This window comes from Musca autumnalis, unplaced genomic scaffold, assembly GCF_047663935.1.
Source record: "Musca autumnalis isolate F117 unplaced genomic scaffold, ASM4766393v1 scaffold_1, whole genome shotgun sequence".
Classification (NCBI taxonomy): Eukaryota; Metazoa; Arthropoda; class Insecta; order Diptera; family Muscidae; genus Musca; species Musca autumnalis.
In genome coordinates this window covers 18,819,536-18,838,693 of record NW_027411644.1, presented here as the reverse complement: position 1 = coordinate 18,838,693, position 19,158 = coordinate 18,819,536, and the positions used below count along the sequence as shown (strand labels likewise).

At 40.9% G+C, this 19,158-nt stretch overlaps 1 protein-coding gene across 4 annotated transcripts in view; it reads right to left on the bottom strand.

Annotated features, from left to right (window-relative positions):
- Positions 1 to 7,455: 7,455 nt before the first annotated feature.
- The window catches only part of Spn88Ea (Serpin 88Ea), a 33,028-nt gene continuing 21,325 nt past the window's right edge, over positions 7,456 to 19,158 (bottom strand). For all 4 annotated transcript variants that reach the window (XM_073968741.1, XM_073968771.1, XM_073968762.1 and 1 more), the window contains exons 2-3: positions 14,763 to 15,739; positions 7,456 to 8,170 (exon numbers count right to left, since the gene is read on the bottom strand). In XM_073968741.1, the coding sequence (XP_073824842.1) occupies positions 7,877 to 8,170; positions 14,763 to 15,737 (1,269 nt within the window). In that variant the 5' untranslated portion in view covers positions 15,738 to 15,739 and the 3' untranslated portion in view covers positions 7,456 to 7,876. The remainder of the gene's footprint in view (positions 8,171 to 14,762; positions 15,740 to 19,158) is intronic.

Below are 19,158 nucleotides of genomic sequence, written 5' to 3'. Positions count from 1 at the left end.
GGAAATCGGCGAAAATATATATGGGAGCTATATTCATATCTGAACCAATCTCAATATAATTTGGCACATTTATTTCTAGAACAAATTCCGTGAGAAATTCAAAATTTCAACGAAATTGGACATATATAGCGTGTTTGGTGCATAAAATAAGGAAGTCGGCCGAAAATATATGTGTATGGGAGCTATATCCAAATCTGAACCGATTTTGATATAATTTGGCACGTTTTTTTCCAGACCAAGTTCCGTCATACATTCCAAATTTCATTGAAATTGGGCATAAATAGCATGTTTGGTACATAAAATAAGGAAATCGGCCGAAAATATATGTATGTGGGAGCTATATCCAAATCTGAACCGATTTTGATATAATTTGGCACGTTTTTTTCCAGACCAAGTTCCGTCATACATTCCAAATTTCATTGAAATTGGGCATAAATAGCATGTTTGGTACATAAAATAAGGAAATCGGCCGAAAATATATGTATGTGGGAGCTATATCCAAATCTGAACCGATTTGAATATAATTTGGTAAATTTATTTCTACATCAAATTCCGTCACGCATACAAAATTTGGAGATTGTATCTGTAACAGTTCTAAAGATATTTGCATACAAATTCTAAATTTTTTGGAGGTACCTCCAGTTTTCATGCTATATCTCCAGATCTACGCGAAATTTCAAAAAGTGATATAGCCTATTTTTATTCCAGGCCATGTAGCAATGTACCCTAAAAATTTCAGTAAGATCTGTTCAGCGGTTTTCGCGTCTATAAGGCACAAACAAACAAACGTACAAACAAATTTCAATTATATATATATATATATATATATATATATATATATACGGGTATGTGATGAAAACCGAATCGACTCGATTTGCAGAATCGAAATGGTATATAATCGGAGTGCCGTTGATGATACATATAGTTTTGCTTCGCAAACGGCCCTTATTTGAATAATATTTTTAAAATCCATTTTCAATTTCATTAAAATATTCATCAAAATTAGAGATACATACACGATTTCGATTTATGGCAAAACGAGTCGAATCGTTTTCCATCACATACCTGTATATTGGGTTAAATTTCAGTGCAACCCACAGCTATTTGCGACAAGATCAGAAGTAGGAATAAGTTCCTCAAGTCGCTGGCCGGCTGTATTTGGGGTGCTGATAGTGTTTGCCTACCAGAATGCAGCAAAGGTCTTTCGAAAAATTTCAATTTTCGCAAATGTCGCAAAGGTTACGGCTCGTTTCGATCGACCTCTAAAGTTAATGTCATCTGCGTTCGCCAGCAACATTATTTTTATTGTATATAGTGCTACTTTCATCGTTGCTTGTGTACACACATTTGCATATCGTATGATCTTTTCCAGCAAGATGTTAAATAGGTCAACCGACAAACTATCACCTTGTCTAAAACCTCGTTTTGGTATTGAAAGTCTCGGAGAGGTTGTTTCTTATTTTAACTGCTTATTTAGTGTCATTTAATGTTATTCTGTACAATTTTATTAATTTTGCAGGAATACCAAATTCAGATAAGGCTTGGAACACCTTTGATCTATTGCATTGTCGACGGCTACTTTATAGTCGATGAATACATAGTTGATTTGTGTCGATCTGACCAAGATCTATTTATAAGGTCACGTAAGTAGCACAACAACAACTCTGTTTTGGCCGAAAATTCTTCAATATGTCAAAATGTTTGTTTACGATTTCATACAAATGATTCACAATAACAAAAAAAATGACACATTGAAACCAATCAGCTGGTCAGTTTTACGCCACCTAATAATTTCATCATGGATCTGACACAAAACATGGGCCTTCTCTATGATTTCCCACGTGTAAAACCGCATATGTAGGTATGACCCGATTATAGACCATAAGTTTTAACCATAGTCTCCTACGGCCTCTGTAGTTAGCATAAATCGCCTTGTCTCCTCATCAGTATTTCGCAACGGTCTTGAACAGTTCGGCAGGCTCCCCATCAGCTCATAACACTAGTAAACCATATTCCTATGGATACGAAGATTTTACCGGTGCATCACACAACAAGATTATTCGATGCGTTACCTGCGTGGGTGTTAGCACAATGAGCATCCCTGCCACAATCTAGTGGAGAAGCTTCCCCCGACCAGCCACGTCAGGAGAGATCTTCATGATCTGGATAGCGAGATCAAAATGTATAATCGAGAATTTCTAGATAGATTTCTAGCATCAGGCAGGCTTTATTGGCATTCGTACTGATGCAGTTACTCAGGTAGTATATAGGGAGTGATTGCCGTTCTCGGGGACCACCCCCATCCATCGCAGCAGAATGAAGCCAAAACATTTCCTGCATGTGGATTGGGACCGCACGACACGCTGCAATACGGATTCAGAGGCACAAGAACCAGATGAATGAAAAACATAAACGAATGAACATATCGACACCTCCAAATAATAGTATGCTAAGTCTAAAAAGTGAGTTTTGCAGGAGAAGCTCTCAAAGTTTGGAAATTTTTTTGAACTTAAGTACTATGCTACGTCAGTATTTGTTTATAACTTCTGTTCGGATTGACCGATCATTACCAAAATTACACAGAATTTAATTTAAAGGACGTTCGACACCTCCAAATAATAGTTTGCTAATTCTGAAAAGCGTGTTTTGCAGGACAAGCTCTAAAAGTTTGGAAATTTCTTTGACCTTCAGTACTATGCTAAGTAAATATTTGTTTATAACTTCTGTTCGGATTGTCCGATCATTACCAAAATTTGACAGAATTTAAGTTAAAGGACGTTAAATATAAAAATGTAAAGAACTTGAAAACATGCTAAGCCGACTTAGCATACTATTGTTTGGAGGCGTCGATATTTGCGTTGCTACAACAACAGTGATCTACAGTGATTGCTAATCGGCTTTGCCGACATAGATATACCCTCAGCATAAGTGAATTGGAACTTTCATCTACGGACAGATCGAATGTATTTAGGGTCTTTTCAGAATTTTGAGGCACTTTTTGGACATTTGAATTTGCCGACAAAAATGTTAATTAGGATTAAAGTTCAAACGTTTTTCGGAGGAGGGAATACCGGTGCATTACGGAAGTGGATCTTATTTTGAGAGTCATATCTTTTCGATAGATATCGCGCCCACTAGTCATTTCAGTGGCTTATCGTGCACCTGTTGGACCAGTATGCCAGGAAGCATGGACTTGTCCACGGAAAACATGTATGGATGTAAACAGGACCAAAAACATCATCGGTATAAATTTGCAAAGGATCTCCGGACAGACCCTAAACTGCACTTGGACCCAAATGTTGAACTCTTGTGGGGCAGGTGTCCTAAGGAGAGGACCGATATGTGCCATTTTAGAAGTTAAACTAAGTTTGGACAAAATATGATGAAGGCCAAATTTTGGACCAAATCGGTTTATCGGAGTTATTGTGCACTCCAGCTACTACATATCGTGCCATAGGGTTTTTTACAACTTTCGGGCTGTTTTCCCAAAAAGTATGGACATGCCACTGACAAAATTTTTACCGTTGTAATTGAGACATCGATTGCAATTTGCATCAACAGAAATCAAAGTTAGTCAAGAGCAGGTCTTAAAGTGAACTTATCCGAAATTCTGTGTAGGAGGTATCCGAAGGAATGGGCAAATATAGTCCATATTCAAACCTGATCTATACTTGGTAGACATATTAGCATACGTAAAGAATGGATAAAATCGGTCCTTCCCTTCAAGAGTTATCGTGCGCACAATTTTTCCCGATCTGTTTTTGAACTTTTGTGGGTGAGGTACCTGAAGGAGTGAACCGATATGGCTAATCTTCGATCTTAAACTATGTTTGGACAAAATATTATCAAGGCCAAATTTTGGATCGAATCGGCAGATCCTTTCGAGAGTTATCTTGCGCTCCAACCACTACACACGTTGTCATAGGAGTTTTTGAACCTTTCAGGCTATTTTCTCAGGAAGTATGGTTTTGCCCCTGATGAAACTGGTACCCCCGTATGGGGGGCCGTGAATACAAGTTGTTACAACAAATATCAAAACGATTCGAGAGCAGGTAATAAACTGAACTTTTCTGAAATTTTGTGTGGGAGGTACCCGAAGGCGTGGACCGATTGAGTCCATATTGGAACCTCATCTAAGTTTGGTAGAAGTTTCACGATGTGCAAAGTATGGACCAAATCGGTTACTCCCTTTAAGAGTTATCGTGCGCACAAATATTCCGAACATTTTCGAACTTTTGTGGGGGAGGTACTGGAAGGAGTGGGCCGATATAACCCATCTTCGAACTTAAACTAAGTTTGGACTAAATATTACTTACTTAGCTGGCCCATTACAGAACATTTGTTCCATAGGCCGAACTAAGAAGAGATCTCCATTCCTCTCTATTTGTTGCTTTGCACTCTGGAATACCGCGCCTTTTCATCTCATCATCCACTTGTTTGCGCCATCTATTCCTTGGCCTGCCAATTCTGCGTGCACCGCCATGTGGCATGTATTCATACGCCTTTTTAGCGGGTTCATCATCGCTTATTCTTATAATATGGCCTAGCCAACGCAATCGCTGCATATCGATACGTTTAAAAATATTGATGTCGTTGTATAGCAGATACAGCTCGTGGTTCATGCGACGTCGATATTCACCGTCAAAGTAGCATCTGTTGGCCAATACAATTCTTCTTATTATTTCACAACTGATGTCGTGTGTTGTGTTTACGGTGGTGCCGAGGTAGACGAAGTCTTTTACTACCTCAATATTATAGGAACCAACTTCTACAGTCGGTCCGAGCTCAATGGACGCATTGCGCGTCGACACTATCAACTTGGTCTTCTCACCGTTTACCGCCAGACCCACTTTAGCAGATTCTCCTTCCACCTTTATAAAGGTATCAGTTACTTCATTTACTGACCGGCCCATGATGTCTATATCATCAGCATAAGCAAGTAACATGTGACTATTGGTGTAGATTGTGCCACTTCTTTTGACGTTTGCCTCTCGTATAACCTTTTCCAGCAGGATGTTGAAGAGATCGCACGAAAGGCTGTCTCCTTGTCTGAAACCTCTTTTGGTACCAAACTCTTTGGAGAGGTTTTTTCCTATTTCAACTGAGGACCTCGTTAAAGTCATTTTACAAAGCCGGATGAGCTTTGCGGGGATACCAAATTCAGACATGGCTTGGAATACCTTTGAACGCAGCGGGCTGTCAAAGGCTGCTTTATAATCGACAAAAAGTTGGTAGGTGTCGATCTGCATCTCTTGGGTCTTCTCCAGGATTTGCCGCAGGGTAAATATCTGGTCAATGGTGGACTTGCCAGGTCTAAAGCCGCATTGGTATGGTCCAATTATCTCGTTGACCATAGGCTTTAGTCGTTCGCACAATATCCCTGACACGATCTTGTAGGCAATAGGGAGTAGACTTATGCCCCTATAGTTAGAGCATATAGTCTTATCTCCCTTCTTGTGGACGGGGCACAGGATACTCAGGTTCCAATCGTCGGGTACTCGTTCTTCCTGCCAGATGGTGCTAACTAGCTGATGAATACACCTTATCAGCGTGTCGCCTCCGGTTTTGAACAGCTCGGCTGGTAAGCCATCGACCCCTGCTGCCTTATTATTCTTCAGCCGATTTATTGCTGTCCTTACCTCATCTTGGCTGGGCGGTATACATTCAATACCATCTTCTGGGATTGGGACTGTGGTATCTTCGTCGTCTTCGCTGCTATTGGATACCAACAGATTTGAAAAATGTTCTTTCCATATCCTGAGTACACTATCAGTATCAGTTACCAAATTACCTTGCTGGTCTCTACAGGAGGATGTGCCTGTACCAAAGCCATCAGTTTGATGTTTGACTCTTTGGTAGAATTTTCGGACTTCATTCTGGCTCCTGTACATCTCGATTTTTTCACACTCCCGCTTTTCCATCTCTCTCTTTTTCCTGCGGAAAAGACGTTTCTCCTCTCTCCTTTTCTCCTTGTATCTCTCTCGTGCGCTACGGATTGTAAAGTAGCCCTATATGCCGCATTTTTCTCTTCGGTAGCAGCACCATGAATTCCTTTGTGGAGGTCTCTGGAATCCAAGTATGGATTTTGCGGCTGTTTGCATGGAGTGGGCAATATGTTGCCATTGTGTTGTTATGTTATCGAGACAAGGAGTGCTTTGATTAAGCAATTGGGCTAGTTGAGTGGAATATGCTGTGGCTATCTGTTGTGTTTGCAGCCTATCGATGTCCAACATCCGCGTTGTGTCTGTTCGTGCTTTATTTGCAACGTTCAATCGAGTACGTACCTTTGCTGCAAAAAGGTAGTGGTCCGAGTCTATGTTTGCACCTCGGAACGATCGTACATCCAACACGCTTGATGCATGTCTTCCATCTTTCACAACGTGATCAATTTGATTTCTTGTTCTTTGATCTGGCGACACCCAGGTGCCCTTATGAATATCGAGATGCTTAAATCTGGTACTGCTAACCCCCATCTCCATACCATTGTCAGATGTTTCACTGTGGAATTTCCCGACTGTTGGGCCAAAGATATTCTCCTTTCCAATTTTGGCATTAAAATCGCCTAGAATGATTTTTATGTCATGGGCAGGGCAATGGTCATACGTTTCTTCTAAGCGCTCGTAAAATATATCTTTGGTCTGTTCGTCCTTTTCTTCAGTGGAGCATGAGCGCAAATAAAGCTGATGTTGAAGAATTTAGCTTTTATTCGAATTGCAGCAAGTCTTTCATTCATTGGGGTGAAGTTGGATACCAGATGTTTTAGACTCCGACTAACTACGAATACGCAACCAAACTCGTGCTTTACGTCATGGCAGCTATAATACAGTGCGTTATCTTTAGATGTTGTTGTGACGCCTTTCCCAACCTTCTATAAAGAGTGCGAACATTCCAGGTGCAGATTCGCAGATTATGGTCCTTAAAACGTTTGCGGGGTTCGTTTGTTTTTCTTTTCTTTCGTTTTTTCATAGTAGGCTGTTTTTTCTAGGGGAGGGTTACTAACACGAGCCCAAACCCAAGTTTTTAACGTTCTTATGGGTGAACGCGCGGCACATGTTAGCTCACTACCTTTAACGGATGTTAAAGGCATTTTCCCAGGTGACACCACGGGGAGGTCAGTGTCCACTTGAGATGAAAGAGGGACCAAGATAAATCCTGGGCTTTGCCATGTTAAAATCGGTCAGGAACGTTCCTTGGTATTTTCCATCCCCTACGTCACCGTTTGGCTTCACTCCAAGCAATACCTTGTGCGTTACTCACATATGTATGTATTTGGCTTTCAAATAGGTTTTCAATAACTCTATTATAATTCTCCACGAAAGGCATGACTAAAATTTCCCAAAATGAATGGGAAAAACTCAACATGCAACCATGAATTGTTTATAACCTCACACAATTACAGCTCTCCCAAATAAAGCAAAACAAAATAATATTTAAAAAAAGAAAACACGGAAATAATTTTCTCATTTTTGTTTCTTTTGTTATGTATTTTGTTGTTGTTTTTGTTGTATAAATTACCCTAACGGTCATTGTTATTATTATAATTTATTTCATATGAACAAATAAAAAAACTTATAAAATACAAATTAAATAAAATTAAAATAAAAAATAAACAAAACAAATAATAAAATAAAATTAAAACATAAAATTAAGCACGTCCTCTTCTTTTTTTTGCGAAATAAAACAATAGAACATAGAATAGGGCAAAAGTTGTTGTTGTTGTAGTAATAGCAGCAATTATGATTAGAGAAAAAAAGAACAGATCAAAGCAGCATCAGAGGAGAGTAAAGACCTCTGGTCAGAGAACTTTGTTATAATTTATCTTCAAGCGCACTGGTTATAAAAGTCGTTTCTGTGTTGTGCGGGAGAAGGAGGTCATCTACTTTTGAGTCTTGGGATCACGATAAATGCCCGTGAAGAGCACAGCCTTGGCGGTATTATCATAGATCAGGAACATGAAAGGATGATTACATTCGAATTTAGTTGGCTCAACGGGACGTGCTGAACGGAAACTGAAGACCACAGTGGCGGCGGCAGCTGTACTGCCCTCTTCGTCAACCTTGATTTTGGCCACATGTTTGGCATCACCAAACATCAGGCTGGTTTCGGCAGAAAAGCCATTCAAATTTGCCGTGTGATCGAACAAACTGTTGATGCCCAATTTACGGAGGATCTGAAAGGAGAGGTGAGATCAATAACATAAGAAAGTTATTAAAGTTTAATATTTTACAGCAAAACAAAAAAAACTAACTAAGGATTCTTTTTTATGCCCTCAGCCTTTAGGATAAGGAGTCTATATACATTTAATACAATAAAAATGTGCTTCTTCGAAATAATTTTTGGACGAGATCCGTTTCAGACTATTTGGAGTCGATTTAGCCATATCTGTCCTTGTGCTTTTGTATAAACACAAATATATTCGTTCGGGTATCGTCTTCAGTTATCAGGTTCTTGTATATAGAGGATACAGATTCAAAAATTCTGCAACCTGGACTGGCAGCATCCATAAAGAATCAGGAGAGGGGGGAGTGGGTTTAGTTCGCTAGTTAAATAGATTTTGCGTTTTGTACGGTCCCAATCAAGCGCTATACCTATGAACTGCATCAGTGTGAACGTTACCCAAGCCTGTTTGATAAGCCCATTTATGTACAGGTTCTCATTTGTACGTTTGGTGCTCTCTCTATCTACATCATGAAGATCTCACATTATCCCCTCTAAAGATTGTGACAGGATGCTCACTTTGATAGATAAAACCCAATCTGGTGTTAAATCTTCCACTGGTAAAATCTTCGCCTCCTCATGAAGATGGTTTGCTGGTGTCATAAGTAGGCACTCTGTTGCAGTTTTCAGTGCGGCATTCTGGCGGGTTGAAATATTCTTCCTCTGCGTAATGCTAACATTTGCATACCACACTAGCGCCGCATAGCTTACCACAGACCGGCCTATTGCTTTGTACGAGGTCAACAAGGTCTCTTTGATGTGTCTTAAACGTTCTATGGACTGTTACACGTTATTTTGGGGTTGTTAGTGATCGGTATCACGACTCCATCGACCAATATAATCAGAGGGGAGCCTTAGCCGTCCACGGGGTGAAAAGTGTGGCAGTAGATATTGGGCGGATATTTTCATATTCCTCAGATGGAAAAAATGCGCTAAGTCAGCTATGTATGTAGATATTAACCTACAACATCTGTATTCCATCGACGACAGGACCCTACGCAAGATCGTGTAATCATCCGAATATATTACGATCTTTATGCAGTCAAAAAGGTAGAGGTTAAAAAGTTCCGGATATATCACCCTAACTTGGAGAACTCAACAGGTTGCACTCTAAGATTCTTCTACTGGCTTCCACACATATAGTTGGTTATCCTACATTTCTAACGAGGCTGGAAGGACGTCTTCTCTATGACCTCGAACAGGTTGGCATGGTTGACGGTATTAAAAGCTTTCGATAGTTCAAGAGTCACCATAACTCTTCGGTCCAACGATCTGCTCAGGTTCATTCCTCGACAGATATGTGTGTATATGGCGCGTATTGCTGTAACTGTGCTGTGCTTTTTCCGGAATCCATGCTGCCCATGATTGGGCAACTGGGAAACTGCTCCTAATCGTGGAGAGGATTATTGCCTCTAGAATCTTTGTTACTGATGACGAGAAGGAGATCGGCCTGTACAATTCGCCTCTGCTGGCATCCCTATCTGGCTTCAGTAGCGGGACCATCCTGCCAACTTTCCAGGCTTCTGGCTAAAGACAAATGAATGACACTTGTCGAATACTCAACTCCGGATTCTTCCAATTACTTAAGCATTACAACTCAGATTCCATGAGGGCTTAACGCTTTGGATGATTTCGCGTTTCGGATGACATCACGAATATCGCTGATCGTAAGTTGTGGTGGTACCTTTTTGCGCTCTGAGAGGGTTCATATGCGGCGTAGAACACTTCTCTTTGTCCTATCACTCTCAGAGCGCACATCTTCGGATATGCTACTCTCATGCCGTTGAAAGTAACATCTGTTCTAGCACCCATCTTTCCCGGATTCGAGAAAGATTTAACAGTTGCCACAATTTACTTAATCCTATATCATAGCTGCACTGCCTCAGTTGGTCTAGCCACTTTTTTCGTTCCGTTAGCTACTACCCTGTTGACTTTAGGAGTAAGTTCTGCAACTCTTGGATCTTAAGAGTTCGTACGATGATGCTCATTTGCTCTCTCTGGCGGTTCTTCTGAGAAAGTTGGCCTAATTTCGGGCATTCGGTCACCAGGAATCTTGTGAGCGGCACAAGTAACCACCCAGTCCTCAGCCCGACATTCTGGCAGGTTTAAATATTATTCCTCCGCGCCGCGTAACTTACGACAGATCGACCTATTCCTTTGCGAGAGGTCAACAAAGTTTAAGAGTCACCATAACTCGTCGGTCCACCGATCTGCTCTGGTTCATTCCTCGACAGATATGTGTGTATGTGGCGCGTATTGCTATTGCTGTGCGTTTTCCGGAATGCATGCTGATGTTGGGCAACTGGGAAACTGTTTCTGATCGTGGAGAGGATTATTGCCTCTAGAATCTTTGTTACTGATGACGAAAAGGAGTTCGGTCTGTACGATTCGTCTCTGCTGGCATCCCTATCTGACTTCAGTAGCGGGACCATCCTGCCAACTTTCCAGGCTTCTGGCACAATATGGATGGCTAAAGACATATTAATGACACTTGTTGAATACTCAACTCCGGATTCACCCAGTTGCTTAAGCATTACCACTGAGATTCTGTGTGGGCTTAACGATTTGGATGATTTCACTTTTCGGATGACATCTGGAACATCGCTGATCGTAAATTGTGGTGGTAGCTTTTCGGACTCTGAAAGGGTTCATATACGGTGTAGAATACACCTCTTCGCCCTATCACTCTCGGAGCGCACATCTTCTGTTACTCTCATGCCGTAGAAAGTAACACCCGTTCTATCAGCCTTCTTTCCCGGATTCGAGAGAGATTTAACAGTTGCCACAATTTACTTAATCCTATATGAAAGCTGCACTGTCTCAGTTGGTCTAGCCACTTTTTTCGTTCCGTTCGCTACTACCCTGTTGACTTGAGGGGTAAGTTCCGAAACTCTTGGGTCTTAAGGTTTCGTACGACGATGCTCATTTGCTCTCTCTGTCGCTTCTGCTGAGAAATTTGGCCTAATTTCGGGTATTCGGTCAACAGGTATCTTGTGAGCGACTGCAGCTGTGATCATGTCCCGTAAAATTCTCTCACCTACCTGAGAATCTGAGGAAATGAGCAACTCTCGGAAGCGGTGATTGGTAAATTCTCGAAACCTTTGCCAATCAGTTTTTTTCATGGTTCAAAAAAGTACAGCGGTCAGAGGTTATGAAGAGAAATGATCGGCACTGTAACCCTATGGTCATTGCCTAGGTCGGAATGTAAAAGCTCGTGATGCACATTGGAGACCCCCTTCATTAGACGCGAACTAATATCATGTAAACATAAGGCAGATCTACCTCGCTAATCCCTAGCTAATTTTTCTGCTTATGCTCTTGGATTTTAGGGGATCGTACGACTAAGTCGTACCTCTGCTGGGAAATTGTGTCAAATTTTGGATATTCGACCAGCAGTAGTGTGGCGAGCGGCTGGCTGCACCTGTGATGATGGCCCGGAAAATTCTCTCATCTACCCGAGGATCTGAGGAAATGGACAACTCTCGGAAGCGGTGATTGGTAAATTCTCTAAACCTTTGCCAATCAGTTTTTTTATGGTTCAGAAGAGTAGGGCGGTCAGAGGTTACGAAGTCGGGTGGTTTATTAACAAAGGCGATGATATGGAGGTTGTCAGAGCCTAGGGAAATGACAGGTTGCCAGAAGACGTCATTAATCAGACCGGGTACCACAACGTTTATGCCTGGCGAGCTGTGGCAATCTCCTCTTATCCTAGTAGGGTCGTCTTCGTTTACCATACAAAATGTGGAGCTACCAATTTGCCAGCGCTGTACCCCTCAGGTCATAGTCTGGGACGTAATTTCAAAGCTCCTTATGAGCACTGAAGTCCTCTAGCACCAGACAGTTATTGCCCTCGTAACGCGAAATAATATCAGGCATATAACGCAGGGAAGAAATGTTCATCCTCGGCAGGATGCGGATCTGGCGAACGGAACAGATCATAGCCTGGGTTAATTCTCTATCCCGGCACGGACAAAAAAGCTCGGAGCAGGCATTACGAGATATATTTCCGCTCCCATGATGAAGAAATATACGAATACAAAGACATAATTGTTGAGATAAGGGTCCCTGATAGAAGATTCTTCCGAGTCAATCCGGTGCATTCCGACTTGTGATTGAGCTCAGTGGTTGTTGTTTAGTTGAACAGATTTGATGCTGGGTTGGCAGTCGCTGTCCGAAACGCTTTTGGTTTCGGTCACGCAACGTGACCATATTCAGAGCTGCTCCACACAGTCAGCTTCAAAGTACACTCTTAGATGCCAGTTCCTGCACTACAAGATACAGAGGATGGAGATCAATTAGGACATTCAGGACGCCTGAGCTGTACAGCCGGTGATTGGGATAGGTGAAGCTCTTTGGACGTTATTTAATTTTCGAGGACTCCATGTTTTGATCAAAGAATTCCACCACAGCAGATCTCCATAGGCAAGAATTTGGCATGCGATTGCCGTAAAAATCCAGTGGATGACCTGTTGCCTCAGTCCCCAGTTCGTTTAAATGGAATTCTTATTGTTGTTGTTGAAACAGTGTTTTATTATTATGTTTGTATGTTCGTTATCCTGTTCAATCTGGCTCTGGGTCTATCTCCAGTTCCAGGAAAGTGGCTACTTCGATGGGATGTAACCACAGATTCACTGGAGTTAGATAAGTAGGTTTGGTGGGGCAGTTGAATAGGTGCTTAGTATCGTGCGGGCCCATGCCTCATAAGGTGCGATCAATTCCCGTCAAATAGGAATTTAGGCGACTGCAATATCCCGAGCGTAATTGAGTCGAAACTACTCTGGTTTATCGTGGAACAATGGTGCACAAGAAGAGAATGCTATTTTGGGTTTTTGTGTGGGAAAGAGAGTTGTAGTTAACTTTTTCGTAAAGAAGCGTGCATGGTTGTCGTGGAAGCTGACGCTTTTCAGCTGCGATAGATGGGGGATGTACTCCGATGACTGCATTCACACAATAATTGCTTATGGCCTTGTCAACTGTGTCCGTGTGAATGCTGTTCAAACCTGCCTGATATGCCTGTTGATCTAGAGGTTCTCTCCTGTATTGCTGGACCTCCGTCTCTAGAGCATGAATATCCTTCCTGATATGTCTGGGTGTGTCGGTGGCCAGCAGATGGTGATTGGGATGACCCTCACGGTAACACCCGAGCAAGTACTGCAACAATAGTATCTCATTATGCTGACGTACTGGAAGAATCATTGCCTCCTCATGTAGATGGTCCACTGTAGATTTGAGGAGGCACCCTGTTGCTGTTCTCAGGGCGGCGTTCTGACAAATTTGAATCTTATCCCACTGCGTGTCACATAAATTCGGGGACAAAACTGGCGCCGTATAGCTTACCACAGACCGACCTATCGCTTTATACGTGGTCACCAAGGATTCTTTATCTGCACCCCAAGTGCTGCCGGATAGGGACTTGAGGACCTTGTTCCTACATTTCAGTTTATCGCAGATAGCTGTGGCATGCGAGGACGACGTGAAAGTGGTGTCGAATTTGACCCCTAGAATTTTGGGGCAGTTTGTGGTCGGAATTCTGCTACCATCGACCCTGATATTCAGTTCTCTTCTATACTGCGCCGTCTATCTGGTGAACAGAGTGGCCGTCGATTGAGTGGCGGATATCGGCATTGGGTTCTCTGTACCGGATTGACCCGGGACCACACAACATCAGCGTTCCGGCCAGCGGCTGCTACCTCAGTGTACATGTGTTTTTACATGTGTGGAATTCTTGTCGGAATAGAGAGCTAATTAACCCCTTTTGGCACGTTCCCCGATATTTCTTTTCCACATTTATTGGTGATCCAGAATGATGCCGAGATACTTGTCTTCTAAAGAGATCTCTAGGGTGGCTCCTTTCAGCATTGGTACGTTGAATGGTTTGATCTGCTGAACATTTCATCAATTCAAGCCTAACGAATGTTTCTAAAGGGACCTTCTATGTTAAAAAAGGCTGTCCGATTAAACCAACGTCCACATTCAATGCTGCTTTTACTGGTTTACCACATTTGGTGTAGGTAATGTTAAGGTCTCGGTAAATAAGAAGCCTCGCCGGCTGGCTTTCTTGCTCATCTTCATTTCCGGATTAACTTTTTTTATTCTTTTATCAGAAATGAAGCGAAGCAAGAAAGCTAGCCGGCAAGGCTTCTTATTTACTGAGACCTTATTAGCAGTGTTCGAAAGCTTGGACCTGATTTCAAATTCAAATGTTCAGTGCTCCCAGTCAATTGCCGCAAGGAACATTGCCTAATGCAGATATGGACTTTGTTTTTCGATTTTTGGAGCCCAAGTGGAAACTCCTGAGCATTGATTTGTTACAAACCAAGACCTTTTAAGGCCTAGGTACATAAGCGGTTGCATTTCTTGATTTGCTTTTCTTACAGGAATAAAGAAGGCCGAGCCAATTTGGAACTAGGTTGCCCTTTTGTATTCTTTTATCAGAAATGAAGCGGAGCAAGAAAGCCGCTTATGTACCTAGACCTTAAAAGCCCCTTCCACAATCTTTTACAAAATAAAAATAAAAAAAGTTCTTAATCATATTTTCCACTTACCGGTACCAATTCCAGATTCTGTTCAAACTCAAACTTCGGCAATGAAATATCAATTTCCTTGGGTGAGGCCATTTTCAGGGCATTTTCCAATGAGTCTGGCTTCAATTTTGACAAGACATTTTCCAATGCGCCTTCTGTGGCTGGTGGCAAAACAATTACCATTGAAATTTCCGATTCCTTTTCTTCATCGTGCGACGTCACATAGGGCATTTGCAAAACATAGGCACCCAAATTTTCATCTACAGCCATATTGAAGACACCACGCTTATGCATCATGGGCACAAAGGAACGCTTTGTGGAGGTGGTGTAGAAAATTTCTTGTTTGGTATCTTTGGGATCGAATTGATCGGACCATTGACCCTTGAAGTAGGCAGCATTGGCCAAAACCATTTGACTGTCTGAGGTAACATCACCGGGATTTAACATTTCGGGTATCTCATTGCGTGTTACATTGGCAATCCAATTGTTGATTTCCATGCGACCTTCTTCGGCTTTGTTACGGAAATCCAAAGACTCGAGTTCATCTTGGAAATTCTCCTTCATACAGGCGGCCAAATTGATGGATTTGTCGAAATAGATACGATCGGCGGCAGTGAATTCTAGCGGCATTTTCTTGGTACGGCTGTAACGCATTTGTTTTTCAAGGCGATAGCCATTGTTTACATGTTTCTTGTTCTTGGCCCATTGTAAGCGGAGACCTTGGACCAATTCCTCCTCTGTCTTACCATCGGCACCAAAATAGGCCAACAGCAAGGCATGGAAGGTGCTGTAGGGTGAGAAGAAAATATTCTCATTGGGTGTGGCCTTTTGTATGGCTTCCAACATGTTCAGGGTAAACTCCTGTTGTCCCCTATACAAATCCGAGCGTATGGTTTTGGGTATATCCGCAGCATTGGCATCAATGAGGCAGAGATTTTCAGCCAAGCCATTGGCAGCCAAGGCTGTTAGCAGTAGAGCACAAGTTAAGATTCTCATTGCTAAAAAAAAGAATTTGAAATAATATTTATAATTTGTTCTGTTCCCGCGACGCACAGATGTGACTTTATTGGCAAAGCAAAATATTATGAAATGCCGCCTCTCATAGCCAAATGGTTTTATTTTCAAAATTATGAATCAAAGTAAATCGCTTTGTTGGGTTTAACTTAAAGTCAAAAAACCAAAACGCTATTGACCTTGCCTCGCTGCTTGTTGCTGTGATTTGATTATGAGACGTGATGGTAAATTTATAAGCCGCCGCCTAGGCTTGGGCGCTCGTTCACACACACATACGTCTAAAATGCATTTCATGTCTACATTTTTTGGTGTGAATAAACCCTAATAACAAATTAATTTTTTGTGGTTTTTGGATTTGAAAATCCAAAACAAATCCACACACCCGTAAACAGACAGAAAGACAGACAAACATGACAAAAAATGACAGATACGTAAAGAAAAAAAAAACAAACGTGATTTGAATTGGCCTGATAGCCACAATAGAAGTGGTTTTACCATGGCTTTCAAAATTGTTGTTGGGGATTTGACAACAACTAAACACACACATTCACACAGTTGACTTCTAAGCTAATCCAGCTTGAGCTCTGTTCCAACAGCCAACAACCGACCTTCATTATCAACAACGACGAACTTCAAAATTGGTACACACTTTGCGGAATTGCTGACAACCAACACCTCCTACATTGTTGAGCATATCTAAAATCAATTAAAAATACAATTTTTTTCATAGAATTAAGAATGACGAAGAGTGGCGATATAATTCCCAGATTCTCCTTTCCTTATCTCACTACAGTTGACAAAGAATATTTAATGCAAGTTTTTTAATTTGCGGGGTTTTTCTTCAATTGCTTCTCTTAATTGCAAGAAATTCCCAGCGTTGCAGATATGAAAGTTGTGCTTATTGTTGTTGTTGTTGCTGCTGATGATGGTGGTGCCTAGCATCTTCCTTCCCTACAATAAAATTGTGAAATGAAATGAACAAAATGTGCTTTGACGTCAAACTGCTTCTGGGGTATTGCATCAATGGGAATTCCCACCAAGCAGTGGGTTATGATGATGATATCCCATAGAAAAGACTTCTCAGTTCTTTGGAAATAACATAAGCCGCAATAAGACGATTGTTGTGCTAACAAAGAATGTTATTTACAGTTATAAAGGGGAGTTCCAGCTATCTCACTATTATTATTAAATGGAGCAATGCTAGATCATATTTGTCTTTGCCATGAAGTGGAGTGTAATTCCCGGTACACACTAGAGTTATGTCATTTAAATAATTTCATGAAATTAGTAGTTCCTAGATCGAGTTCTCCACTACAGCAATTTCATAAAATTATTTTAGTATGGAACTCGATTTTAATTTGGGTCATTCCAAGTATCTGGAAGAATCGATTTGCCCACGAAACGTGCTGTTTACGACAACAATCCTACGGCATCGGGTATTTTCGTACTGGATTGATCAAACCTATGCGTCTGTCTACTACATAGGTTTCTATGCTTCTACAACAACAACAAGGAGTACCTTCAGTAAAAATTTCAAAACGATCATCGAACAGCCCACAAAGTGAACTTAGGGAATATTTTGCACTTTTATGAGGGAAGTATCGGAAGGTGTTGTCCGATCATATGTACGTTTTGACAACATTTTAAGACGTGCAAAGTTTCAGCCGAATCGTATATTCAACAGTTGTTTTTGGGTACGTGGGTTTAGCTGTGTTTGGGAAATACGAATTGAAGCGGCTACATCGTCCGGCTCTTAACTGCAAACCTGCCTGATAAGGGTTCTCCTTTGGACCTCTCTTTCTCCTCTGATTATGAAGATCTGTACTAAAGTGCCTGGGTGGGGTAAGCCTGTTCACTGGCAGGTACTGCATCAACAACATATTGTTGTGTTGATGTACCGGCAAAGTCTTCGTCTCCTCATGAAGATGGTCCACTGGTGTCATGAGGAGGCACCCTGTTGCAGTCCTCAGGCCGACATTTTGGCAGGTTTGAATATACTTTCACTGTGAAACGCTAACATTTCCATAGAACACTGTGGCAGTGGGTTTTTATACCTTCAGCATTTATGCTAACGAGGGTATATGGGCAAAACTGCCAATTATTTCATATTCCATTTCCAAAAAATTGAATTTTTTCTTTTCGCGCTACATCAACGATTTTTGGTACATAGGTTAAGAAAAAATTCCCCTGTACAAATCCGCTCGCGAGCAAATTTTTGGTTGTTGCGGACAAATGTTATCGCGATTTTACTTCTGCTTTTAAGAAAAAAATATTATAAAAACGCTAATTATTTTATTGAGCACAATTGTCACTAAAAAGTTATCACGAAGTGACGTCATTAAGTAGATTGCATAATATTTGTAAAATGTTACTCAGCATTCGCGGAATTTACAAAAAATTGACAAAATTTTAAATGTAATCCGAATTTTTTGAAAATATAGGTCCATTTACCCGTCAAAAATTACAAAAAAGTAACAGTTTTAAATAAAGACATCACGGGGAATCAAATGAGACCAAACTTATAATCATCGGGATAGTAGTTAGGATATTATAGCCAAAATAAGCACATATTTGTGTTACAAAAAACAAATTTTGGTTTGGAATAATAGTTTTTACATGCATTCTAGAGTTGAAAATATTGGAAAAATTCTATAGGAGTACTTCTTTTATTTTTCTTGAAACTCCAAAGAAAATGGGCGGATTTTGCTTTATCTACATTCACATAGAAGGTTTCCCATTGAGGAAAGTTATTGGGTTGTTAGAATAAATCATCAGACTTCTTAAACGGAAATAGAGTTCAAATAAACCTCTTTAACTTATATGCATTATTAAAATATGTGTAAATCGCGTAATTATCAAAATCGTTTTGTCCGCATGTGATTTTCATGTACAGCAAGATATGTTCTTTTAATTTGTATATATTTTTCGAAATATAATTTTGACGCTAAGATGTAGCATCGGCTGCATCTTAGCATTAAAGAACCTATAAAACATCGCTAATTTGCGCAAAGTTCATACAATTTCGTTCCGCATCAGGTTTCAGTGTCACCATGAAATCTGTATCGATATATACCTATTTCAAGTCAATCAGTCAAGAACCGTGGATGTAGCATCACACACTATTTTTGGGATAAAATGAATGCAGTTCCCTTATCAGTGAAGTTTTAAAATCTCTGTTTCCGCAAAAAGGAAGATGCTGCACTAGTTTTTTCATAGTAGTGGAAGCGGCCGACAGAATACGCGATAAAATGCGCGTTATTTTCGAAAACAATTTTAGGTGATTTTCCTACCTTGGAATTTCTCCTATCTCGCGTTTTAGTAGATGGATTTTAAAGAGTATTGATTTGTTAGATCCGCAACGTAAAAATCCAAAATTTGCAATCATGCACAAGTAAATCGAATG